The sequence below is a fragment of the Chelonoidis abingdonii genome, chromosome 2 (assembly GCF_003597395.2).
Source record: "Chelonoidis abingdonii isolate Lonesome George chromosome 2, CheloAbing_2.0, whole genome shotgun sequence".
Taxonomy (NCBI): domain Eukaryota; kingdom Metazoa; phylum Chordata; order Testudines; family Testudinidae; genus Chelonoidis; species Chelonoidis abingdonii.
The window spans coordinates 299,284,418-299,296,588 of record NC_133770.1 but is presented as its reverse complement, the minus strand read 5'-3'; the positions used below and the strand labels follow the sequence as shown (position 1 = coordinate 299,296,588).

Below are 12,171 nucleotides of genomic sequence, written 5' to 3'. Positions count from 1 at the left end.
TCCCAACTGTTCTAAGCACCAGCACGCACAGGCTGACCAGGTGGTGGGGAAGCTCAGCTTTTCCTGACCGGGTCCTCCACCCTGTCCCACACAGTCTCCTGCCCTGTTCAGAGTCCCCTCCAGCCTCCTGTCCCTTCACCAGCCCTGTATTTTCCTTCTCTTTCCCTTAGTCTTCTACCCCCCACCTTGCCCTGCCAATTCCTTGCCCACCATCTCCTCCTGCTTCCCAATCCCTGACCCCTCTGAACCCTTAGATACAGCCAGTTTGCTCAGGGTTATTCACAAAGACCAGGGTGGCCGTTAGTCTGGGGAGTTTGACACACATATGGCTCCTAGCTGTCATCTCTGTACTGTCAGATGCCTACACTTCACCTGAGCGCCTGGTTTCCTGAATCACCCCAACACAATAGGAGTGGACCAGGACCGGAGAGGGAAAAGTTCCTGCTCTGACTCCAGCTGCGCTCTCACGGATAGGGGGAACACATCCCCCTTAGCCCCACCCTGGGACAATGGCTCATTGAAGAACAAACACACACAGGCCAATGGCTCTATTAGAAGACATTCAAATTGAACTGGTATAATTAATTGCATTGCCTGGAAAAAATCAGACCAGGTATTCTCCTCCCCAAATCAGTTTAAGACAAAGTTACAGAAACCACTAAACGAAGAGACTTATGCATGAAACAAAGAACAGAAACAAATCTGTAAAATATACAGAGGTTTAAACAGTACAGAAAACATCAACAAACAATATACTACAGAGGAAGCACTGAGAGAGGCTAATGCACATTATTCCTGTCTGACTTATCAAGCATCAGAGCAGTGACTGGGTTACTCCAAGTGAGGTCAATCTGATATCCGGAGTCTGGATTTTCCCAGCATTACAAACTAGTGACACATGTCACAAACCATGCAGCATCCATAGGCAAAAATGAATGGCTTCCACTTGTTTTGGCACTAAAACCTCTAGTTTTTGACATACGGCATAGACTTACTGATGGACACTCCTAATGCACGATGAATGCAGGGAAATCAAACTGGATTTGTGCATCCCACTACTGTTCTGATCAGAGAAATTCATTTCAGAAGTGCTGAAAGCTGCTTTGGTATTTTTGCAGTATTGGGGATGGGGGGAGGAAACACTGGAAACCCTACAAAGCTCAGGGATGTGCCCTGGATCAGCTCTTTTAGAAAGCATGGCATGCTCTGTCCCCTGTGCAGAAGCTACATCATGTCAAGAAGACAGCGCTTCTGACAATTAAAAAAAGGTGTCTTGTGCTTAGAAATATAAAGAGAAACAAATCATATAAATATCCAAAGTAAAAATCATCTGATCGTCACCATTTACACTGTAAAATCCCAGAAGAGCTAATTCACACCCTAAGAAACCACAAGACGGCTCCTTGAGACACAGAACCCCGGCCCATGCGATACCTGAGAAAAGAAGCCAGAGCTGTTAAGAGACGTCATATGGAGAAAACCAAATCAGGCCTGAACAGCTAATCATGGCTTTGAATGAGAGCAGAGAAAGAGGTTTCTACTGCTCTATAGTTAACAGGGCATTAGTCACAGCGAGATCAGCAGGTCAGTTCGCATTAGAGAGTGGGAGAACCCAGCAACCAACACTTCAAGAAGTTTGATCTTCCTGCCAGAGACATAACGGCAATGAGGAAGAAGGATAAAAGTGAGGAGGTGGGCTGGCTAGAGGCATCTCATTGCTGAGGGAGTCCTGTGGCCCAAAGCTCTCCTGACTTCCTCAGGCAGAAGCACCGAATTAGCCGTGGTGGAGCTGGGAGTGAGTGGAGGATCTTGAGGTTCATACAAGACCAGCTAAGAGGCAAGAGAAGCGCAGGGCACCTGGAGAACAAGTGAAGCCAGCTATCTGGGAGAAGATGTGAGGCCAGGATCTGCTGGAGGCTTTCAAACCTCTTGTACTCCTGGAGCCCACGTGTCTCACACCACTGACCTAACACTATTACTCTTACCTTAGAAACTGCAAAAGCTTCGCTCCCGGGCACGGTGCACACACAGGATCTAACGTGGATTTAAACAGCAGGCGATGCTGAGAGGGGAAAAACACCCACAAGTCCCAAGGAAATGGGAGTTACAGGTGCCCAGCACCAGTCAGGATCAGCCCCCAAGGATGATGCTTTTGAGTCGAGAAGGGCATCAGCCGCACTCTGAACCTCCTGGCTTGTGTCAACGTCACTCTCTGGTTTCTGTGCATGTTTGGAAAGCTGGCTAAGATAACAGCATTTGTTCGAGTTCTCCAGGCCTTTTGGCAAATCCAAGCTCATTATGTGGATAATTTTCCCAACAGCTGAAACCACATGGAACCAGAACACCCTGTTTCAAACTGGCCTATTAACTCAACAGGCTGTTCTAACACAGAACTGCTTAATAACAGGGTGGCCAAAGATGGGCTAAATGCAGCCAGTTATGCTATGCACCATGATTTCTCTCATCTGCACTGGAAAGGGGCAGCCCATAGAGATGACACAATGTTCCAGCTTGACCCACACAGACAGGTTACTCAGATCAAGAAAGTGTTACATGCTGTGAGTTGCAGCTGCCACACCCCATGTATAAAAGAGGACAGCTGCAATCAGCTACCTGTTCTACACCCATTCTGGACACACCTCAGCTTCTTGACAAGTAGTCCACGTAGACTTTGGTTGGGTGACATTTGGGCAACCTGGTCCATAACTCTCCTAGGGGCCTCCTCCCAGCATTAGGAGAACAGAAACTTTGCAGCAGGCTCAGTACCAAATTTGCAAAGGTTAACTTCGCTGTTTTAAAAAAGTTGAAGGCCAATCACTCCCCCTAGACATACCCTCATCTTTAGTCCTGTTACGGGTAGAAAACCTGAACAGGTTCATTTTTAAAAAGCATTTTTTCTGGGAGGTTTGTTTAGTTATTGCTGTTCCACATGCACATCAGGAAACCAGAACAATGAGCTTTAAAATGATGAGCTACAGCTAGAAAGCCACACGCTCTGAGCAATCTCACAGCCTTTGGGGAAGGACATTCCTATGCTGGTTTTGACTGTATCTGCCCCAGTTTTGTTCTTAAAATTATATTTTTGTTCAAAGTGCGGCCTGAAACAGAGAGACAAAGCTTCAAGTCTTGAGCCAAATGTCATGTCTAAAAAGAGGGGACTTCCAACAGAAAGTGCTACTGATGTTATGCAGAGGGTCAGAGAAATTAGTGCTGAACAGGGGGAGTAAAGGAACACAAGGGAGTTCTAAATAAGGGAGGACACTTCTGCGTCCAGGGAACGGGGAGGTTCAGAACGGCCCATTACTGGGACCTCAGGATCATAGTCACATACCCCAGAATTTAGTGAAGATCTACGCAAAATTCCCTTCCTGAGAGGTTTGATTCCTGACCATCTAGAAGGCACTTTTGCATTTACATTCAGGAAGCTGATGAGCTGAGATGTCACCCAGAGGCCTAGTGCAGTTCTCTTGTGCTCTGTTGAAAATTGGAGAGTCACAGCCCATGCCCTGACTTGGGCTTCTTGATTCCTGAGCTTTGGGGAAGAGTTAATTGAGAGAATGAAAGGCTGGAGGGGTTCTGGTAAGCCCAGAGCTGTAGAGAGGGTCTGGAGAAGGAAGGATGATGGAAATCCGGGGTGTGGACAGAGGAATGGGATGAAGGTGAAGTTCTCTTACTCAGGATATGTAAAAGTGTAACCTGGTTCTGAGTCTGGATTTGCGTAAGGTCCAAACTGTTCCTCGGCTAATGCTGGCCACAGGCTTTCCACCACCGAATGCTGCTCTTATCAACAATCTGACACTCGATTTCGGAAGAGGTTAGCAGAGGCAAAGCTGAAAGGTCATTTGACCTGGACTCTGGCTGGGTTTTCTCAATTAGCAGCTGCAGGTAGCTACTGTCTGGTTTGAACAAGCCCCCATTTCCAGTGTCTCATGGCTCTGCACGGGAGCAGCAGGGTCTCTCCCAGCCCAGGCTGGGGTCATTTGTAAAGTGCCATCTTCTTGCTCTGGTACATGTACATGTAGGCGTCACAGAAGAGGCGTTTGGCCACACCTTCCATGTCCCGGGGCTGCTCCATAGCCAGCGCTGCCACTGGCAATTGCAAGTACTTGGCAACTTCAGGGCACAGCGTTACGATGGGAATGTTGAAGCCATTCTCATCACCTGAATATGAGAGAGAGCAGGGGGAGGGTGAGCCTAAATCTCAGTTCCCAAGGGACAGGTATCTACAGCACAAAGGAACATTAGAGCAAGTGGCATTAACTGGGCCCCAGTCGGCAGGGTCAGCAGAGAGGCCAAGGACTGACTCGGCCACGACTGAGCTGTCTTTGCACCCCTAGAAAAAGTCCCTCTAACTGAGGTTTGAAGCACTAGTGTGCAGTGGAGGAGGCAGCCTGCCTGGCCACTAGCTATTCTACACTTACACAGAGGCTGTCAGTCCCCAGAGCTGTCAAGCCAGCACCATTCACCAGCGTTAAACTCCCTGTAAAACGCTACATTCATTTGCAAGGCCACGTAGGGAGTAGTTTTACATATTATTGAAGACGTGACACCTTTCCATGCTTCCCAGCAGACGGACCCAGTGGAGTTCGGACACACAGGCCTCCTGTTTTACATTACAGATCTGTGGAGAAATTACTCATGACTGCTGTGCGCTGGGACTGCAATTCCTGAACAGGGTCGTCCAGGTGCAAAGGGCCGACCAGCCTCCCCTCCGAGCAGAGCCCCTCCTCACCGTGCCTGTCAGCCATGCTGTCGAAGAACAGCCAGTTCTCTTTCTCTGGCCCATACTTCACAAAGGAGACATAGTGACTGGTCTCTATGCAGAGCACTGCAAAGAGCTCCATCCTCTCCCGTGGGATTCGGGGGCTGTCCATGTGGCTCCTGCTCTGAAACTCCTCAGGGACATGCAGTTTTATTGGCCTGTGTCCTTTGCGCTGGTAGTGAGAATGAGCCTGGGGACAGACAATAGGGGGCGCTGGTGGGTCAGCAGGGTTACGGCAACTTTATATACACCTACCCTGAGGGAAAGAGGAGGTGTCTGAGGACAGGCTGGCATTCAGTCACCTGCTTTCCACTCAATTCCTCAGCTGGGTCTTTCCCATGTGCCAAGAGACTGCTTGGATGGGGACCTCTAAGGAGAAGCGAGGGTGCTGCAGGAAGTGGAAAGGCTCTTCCCTTAGAGCCTGCCCAGAATCAGGGCCCCAGCATGGTAAAGCACATGGGCTCCCTACGGATGAAGGGCCACGTATGCGCAAATTCATGATCCTGCAGCAACTACCCTGAGTGGCTGATCCAGTCAGCAGTGCTGGCCTGCTCAGGAAGGAGCCTCCCACCTGACTGGCTGCAAGGAACGCAAGGGAAGGCAGAGGTTTCGGTCTGTGATCTGCCTCCTGGGGGATCAGTAAACACACGGAGGGGGAAACTGGATACCTGTCTGCAGCAGGACTTGCAGTACTGCTTCATCCCCGTAACTGCAAACATCTTGTCTTTGAAGCACTCGGAACACTCCTCGGTGGCTACGTCCCCGCACACAAAGCACTCCCGGGGACCTGCAGTGGGAACACAAATGTCAGCAGTGGTTGTATGACAGGGAGTCAGTATGCTCTGGCCCCTGCGCCTGCCATGCAAGTCCTGCTCTGCGAGGAAGAATCCCATCACAGTCCTGCCCTTACCATACTGCTTACCCCCGAGCTAGGCCAGCCTCGCCACCTGGATCCAAACAAGTACGTGTGCGCTAACGTAGGCAAGACAGCCCCAGAATCCCCAGTGCCCAGGAACTTACTGTCGAGCAGCAGGTCGGTGATGTCCAGCTCCAGGGAGGGAATGATTTTGCTGAACATTTTATATTCCTTCCCAAACCGTGGCATTTGGATAATGAAACAAGAGGGGATCTGGGAGATAAAAAGCAAGTCACCAAACATGGGGAGACAATGCCTTGCCCCACCCGCATAACCCCCTCTTGGACCTGCTCCCCAACCCAGCAGCTGGATGACACCTTCTCCATTCAGGTTCTCCACAGACCACTATCTGTGAAGTGTCCATACTCCCTTTCATTTTCCCCACTGCACCCCTCCGGTTCTGGCGGTGTGCTGGGGGGCTCTGCTGCATAAAGCTCCTCGCCAGCCTTGCTATGGAGATGGGGAGTAAAACGTTCTAACAAGCAGTCGTGTGCATGGGGCAGGGAACGAAGGCAGACGCGAAAGACAGAGGAGGAAAAGGGTAGCTGCACTCACCTCCACTAGCTTGAGATTAGAAGACAGGAAGGAATGTTCCACTAGCTGCTGCACGTTTGGCACGACCAGCCCCTCTTGCTTGTCTATGAATATCTGGTAACAGTAACACTCTTGCTCCTTCTGGCCTCCAGACCTGGGAGCAACATTCCAGAGTCAGGGCACTGGGGCTGCCTCTCTGCACTATGTACCCGGGGTGCCCTGGACGACAGCGCTCTCACAGGACACAGCCTTTGAGTTCTAGGACAGCCTCCAACCTTGGCACTAAGGGGCTCCCAGCTCTAGCTTTCAAAAAATGAAGCATTTATCATCCAGAAACACCCAACAAATGTGATGGGTGACGGATACCGACCAATATCGTTCTCACTTGCATTTTTGTTTCTCTGCGATGGATGGGCCAGACACACGTTTTTCCCCTTTAATTTAAAAAAGAAGACACACTGATTTTCTTGTAAGTCAGCTGTTTTACAGTGTGACCAGAAGATTCCTAGATTTGAGTTATAAGGTGCCAGTTTTGTGATCCAGCCGCATGGAAAACTGCAAAGCAAAGCTTGCTGCATTCCCAAGGCAACTTATACATGAAAGATCCTCCAGGATCCTTGTGCTCCCCCTGAAGCAGCATAGAAAGGATTCCCTGGCAGGAGGGTTGGAGCGAAGCAAGACAGGCTTCTTTGTATCTACTGCTTTTCTGAGTAGCTCCATGATACAAGCCACTGCACATTCCTCCACGGGGAACCCACAAAGCTGGCAACCCAGGTCTAAACTCTTGAACAATGCAGTTATTTTTGGGAGTCCTCACACTAAGTGAATCTCCTTGGGACTAAATTCAGTGGATTCCCTGTTTGGAAGCTCTAGGCTCTCTGCTAATTTGGCAGTCTGGAAATACCAGACTCTTCAGAGGTATCTGCTATACTACTCCACAGCCAACCTATCGTAGACTTGGAAGACAAGCCCTGTGTTTCTCATGCCACCACTGATCCTATCCAGGGATTACTCTATGCATCTGATCATTCCCTGATGGTGGCACATCTGGGAATGATTTATAAGTATCATCTTCCAGGTACAGTCCTTCCTGGAATATGACCACAATGTGATGGGCAGGCGTGATCACAACGTGATTCAGGGGCACAGCGGAAAATATTTGGGCACAAACTTTTCCATCTCCTTCATGAACAAGGGAAATTCACCGATCCAATCCAGTCAGGCCTTATCTAACAAACCAAGTCAACTCCTTCCCTCCCAAGTCTCAAACGTGTGCAGCATCAGTAAGATCACAGAGAGATGTCAACTTACTGCAGTTTCAGTAGTGGCTCTATTCCCAGGATGTGATGCATGATGAGATTGAGAAACTCCTCGGGGTCTGAAAGTTGAGGGAAATCACAGATCAGGCCAAGCCAACACACTTCCCTGTCCTACCTCCTCCAGGAAGGAAACAGCACCGTCAACTATGGGCTGGTGTTCCTGACACTGAGCTGCTTCTCTCTCACCCCAGGTATGGCCCTGGCCTGATTAGGAGCTGAAAACATTTGGTTAGTTTCATAGTTTGAAAGTTCTATGGTCAGCGTCAACGCAGAGAGATAGGGGAGAAGGAGAGGACAGAAGCCTGGTAAAAGGACACATTTCTCTTAACTCCTTCACTGCTGAATGATTTCTTTGCTATATTGAGGGAAAAATCACATTCATGCATCACAGGTACATTTACTCCATTCATCTGCACTCAAACAGCCTGGAGAGAAAGATCTTGATAAATATTTACTGCCAGCACCAAATTCATTAACGGACACTGAAACCAGGGGCAGTGCTGGAAACTGGAGGAACAAAGAGCAAAAATCTGGGGTGTCTCTGGCCAAGATACAAGAAAATATCAAACAGATGAAACAAAAAAGTTGTTCAGTAAATGACGGGACATGAGGGCAGAAGATGGAACGTAACTTCTACTTTTTAATATTTATACAGCCATGATGACAGCATCTGGGTATTTCAATAAAACTTCGGCATTCTGCAGCTCCTTTCATCTGCAGATCTTAAAGCACTTTACAAATACTATCTCCGAGGCAAGGCAGAGACAGAAGGCTGTCTACTTCTGGACGGGAAGGTGGTAACTGTTCAAACATGCATAACAACTAACAACAACAAATGCAGAAGAAGAATCTCTATCCGACTGAATCTGCAGAGGAATTTAGGTGAGCAAAATGTAACGAGGAGATGTGGAATCTGGCAAAAACAACATGGTTAACGCCCCTAGTAGGGCCTACAGAGTTTAACTGCAGACTGCAAATACAAACTAGTGGGTCAGATAGAAACCCCCCTTGGGCAAATTCTGCTTTGGTGGTGGTTTCTTCTGAGCAACAGGCCAGCAGCAAGAGACCTAGCAATTCCAATCTTTCCATCATACTTGGGGAACCTTCCTGCATGGCCAAACCTAAGCTGACACGTCTGAGGAATTCTCCAGGTAGCAGGACATTTATTTAAAAACAAACGTTCTGGGGGCAGACTGGAAACCAGCTTGCGGGGTTGCCTGACTGGAAAAGGGGAAGATAAGACAGACCACTCTGATGTAAGACATCTGCAGAGAGCACATTACCTTTCTCAGACGTGGCAAAGCTCGAACACTGGCCCTTCTCCGTCAACTGCTGCCTTAGCTGCATCACGCTACTAGCATCAACAAAGCCATTCCTGGGAACGAGGGGAAGCTGGGGATGAGCTCTCTGTGCATTGGCAAACTTACATCTCAGGGGCAGAAAATACAGCAGGTGAAGCATGGAGCTCACCTGCCAAAATCCAAGTCAAGATGCACCCTCCCAAAAGGCAAGAAGTCAGCACCAGAGGGCAGACCACAAGCAGCGCTGAACAAAACACTCCTGCCCCATAAGCATTGGGGGAGGGAAGGGGTGGGCCAAATATCTTTGATGAAGGCCAGAGGATACTCACTATCCTCCGCAGGGACCTGTTTCAGTCACCAGCCTTACAGGCTGGCGGTGCACAGGTGACCCTTTGGAGCCGTTCAGTATTTCTATGAGCCAGCTATTTAAGCAACATGGACTACTTGCTCCCTGGAGACTTTGCTCCCTTATCAGCATCACTCCCAGCCCTGGGAGCAAGAAATCAGGGCAACAGATTAAATCCAAGTCCTTCATGTGACAGTGCAGGGGGCCCAGCCTTTGATTGTACATTTCTTCCCCTCTCCCACAACACCTCGATTGAGATCTCTGAACACCAGGGATCCCTTCTTTAACCCTTTCACCTTCAGCCATGACTCATGACAGCCTCCCTTCTGGCCCAGGAGAGCAGGATGTGGCTTGTCATCACCACTCCCAAGTTCTCTGTTGACCCCTCCAGAGGGCCACAGACAACCTTCTCCTGCCTGGGTCTTTGCAGCAGCATTTAGCAATGGAAATCCACAGTCTCAGCATTTGCTGGGTTAATATGAGTGGGAAGGAAGAGCACAAAAACTCCAGAGTTGGCCAAGAGACATGAATCTCTAGGATACTTCTTGTCTCAGAGGCATCTGAACTACGGCTGTCAAGCGCTTAAAATTAATCGCAATTAATCATGCTGTTAAAAAATAACAATACTATTTATTTAAATATTTTTTAATGTTTTCTACATTTTCAAATATATTGATTTCAGTTACAACACAGAATACAAAATGTACAGTGCTCACTTTACATTTATTTATTACAAATATTTTGTAAAAAAGACAATAGTATTTTTCAATTCACCTCATACAAGTACAGTAGTACAATCTCTTTATTATGAAAATGCAACTTACAAATGTAGATTTTTTTGTTTTGTTACATAACTGTACTCAGAAACAAAACAATGTAAAACTTTAGAGCCTACAAGTCCACTCAGTCCTACTTCTTGTTCAGCCAGTCACTCAAACAAATTTGTTTACATTTTCAGAAATAATGCTGCCCACTTCGTATTCACCTGAAAGTGAGAAGAGGCATTCACATGGCACGTTGTAGACGGCGTTGCAAGATATTTACATGTCAGATGCGCTAAAGATTCATATGTGTCTTCATGCTTTAACCTCCATTTCAGAGGACATGTGTCCATGCTGATGATGGTAAAGTCCAAAGCAGTCCTGACCATGCATGTTCATTTTCATCATCTGATCATATGCCACCAGCAAAAGGCTGATTTTCTCTTTTAGTGGTTCAGGTTCTGTATCATCAGAATGTTGCTCTTTTAAGACTTTCGAAGTATGCTCCACACCTTGTCCCCCTCAGATTTGGAAGGCCTTCAAATTCTTAAACTTGGTCAAATGCTGTAGCTATCTTTAGAAATTTCTTTGGTACCTTCTTTACATTTTGTAAGATCTGCTGTGAAAGTGTTCTTAAAATGAACAATGTGCTGGGTCATAATTCAAGACTGCTATAATATGAAATATATGGCCAGAATGTGGATAAAGCAGAGCAGGAGACATACAATTCTTCCCCAAGGAGTTCAATCACAAATTTAATTAACGTAATTTTTTTTTTTTAAACAAAGTGTTATCAGCATGGAATTATGTCCTCTGGAATGGTGGCCGAAAAATGAAAGGGCCTATGAATGTTTAGCATACACACGTGAATATCTTTCAACACTTGCCTACAAAGCACCATGCGAACATCTGTTCTAACTTTCAGATAACACGGTAAATAAGAAGTTGGCAGCATTATCTCCATAAATGTAAACAAAACTTGTTTGTCTGAGCGACTGCCTGAACAAGAAGTAGACTGAGTGGACTGCAAACTCTAAAGTTTTACTTGTTTGTTTTTGAGTGCAGTATGTAACCAAAACAAAAAAACCCTACATTTTGAAGTTGCACTTTCACGATAAAGAGATTGCACTACGCACCTGGTGAGGTAAAACTGAAAAATACTGTCATTTTGCAGTGCAAATATTTGTAATAAAAATACTATAAGTGAGCACTGTCCACTTGTATTCTGCATTGTAATTGAAATCAATATATTTGAAAACGTATAAAAACATCCAAAGGTATTTAATAAATTTAAACTGGTGTTCTATTGTTTAACAGTGCGATTAAAACTGCAATTAATTTTTTTTAGTCACAATTAATTTTTGAATTGCGATTAATTTTTGAGTTAATCATGGGAGTTAATTGCAATTAATTGACAGCCCTGATCTGAACTGTGAGAGGACCAATTCCGGGGAAGAGGTGATAGCAGCATGGAGATTACAGAGAGGACTTGCTGCTTCCAGTAGTCTATGTACAGTACTCACCGTCGGAGGGGATTCACAATCTTATCCCGAGGATCTTCTGGACGTGCCCGTCGGGGGGGAGGAGGGCTTGAAGAGCATGGAGTCCAGCACAAGGTACAGGAGAAGAGGCTGGGAAGACAGAGTGGTTGCTAACAGTGGAATCAGGTAATAAAACAAGGTTACTCACTTTAACTGTTGTTCTTCGAGGATGTGTTGCTCATATCCATTCTAGTAGGTGTGTGCGCGCGCCGCGTGCACGTTCGTTCGGATACTTTTTACCCTAGCAACACTAGGTGGGCGGCTGGGCGCCCCCTGGTAGCGCCGCCATGGCGGCTGAATATAGCCCTGCCGGCCCAACCGCTCCTCAGTTCCTTCTTGCCGGCTACTCCGACAGAGGGGAGGAGGGCGGGTTGGAAATGGATATGAGCAACACATCTCGAAGAACAACAGTTAACAAAGGTGAGTACTTTGTTTTCTTCTTCGAGTGCTTGCTCATATCCATTCTAGTAGGTGATTCCCAAGCCCTACCTAGGCGGTGGGGTCGGAGTGAGACGTTCCGAAGCAAGACTGCTGTACCGAAGCGGCATCGTCTCGAGATTGTCAACCAGCACATAGTGCGATGTAAAAGTGTGCACGGACGACCAGGTAGCCGCCGGCATATGTCTTGGAGGGGACTTGGGCAGGAAAGCAGCCGAAGAGGCCTGAGGCCCGAGTAGAATGGGCGGTGATG

General features: G+C 47.4%; 1 protein-coding gene across 1 annotated transcript in view; it reads right to left on the bottom strand.

Annotated features, from left to right (window-relative positions):
* Positions 1-547: 547 nt before the first annotated feature.
* The window catches only part of LOC116815136 (ubiquitin carboxyl-terminal hydrolase CYLD-like), a 31,422-nt gene continuing 19,798 nt past the window's right edge, over positions 548-12,171 (bottom strand). Inside the window, 11 exon segments of the mRNA XM_075063299.1 lie at positions 548-4,161; positions 4,733-4,952; positions 5,431-5,549; positions 5,783-5,891; positions 6,234-6,366; positions 7,524-7,590; positions 8,815-8,906; positions 11,463-11,493; positions 11,496-11,525; positions 11,528-11,554; positions 11,557-11,570. Of these exon segments, the coding sequence (XP_074919400.1) occupies positions 3,977-4,161; positions 4,733-4,952; positions 5,431-5,549; positions 5,783-5,891; positions 6,234-6,366; positions 7,524-7,590; positions 8,815-8,906; positions 11,463-11,493; positions 11,496-11,525; positions 11,528-11,554; positions 11,557-11,570 (1,027 nt within the window). The 3' untranslated portion in view covers positions 548-3,976.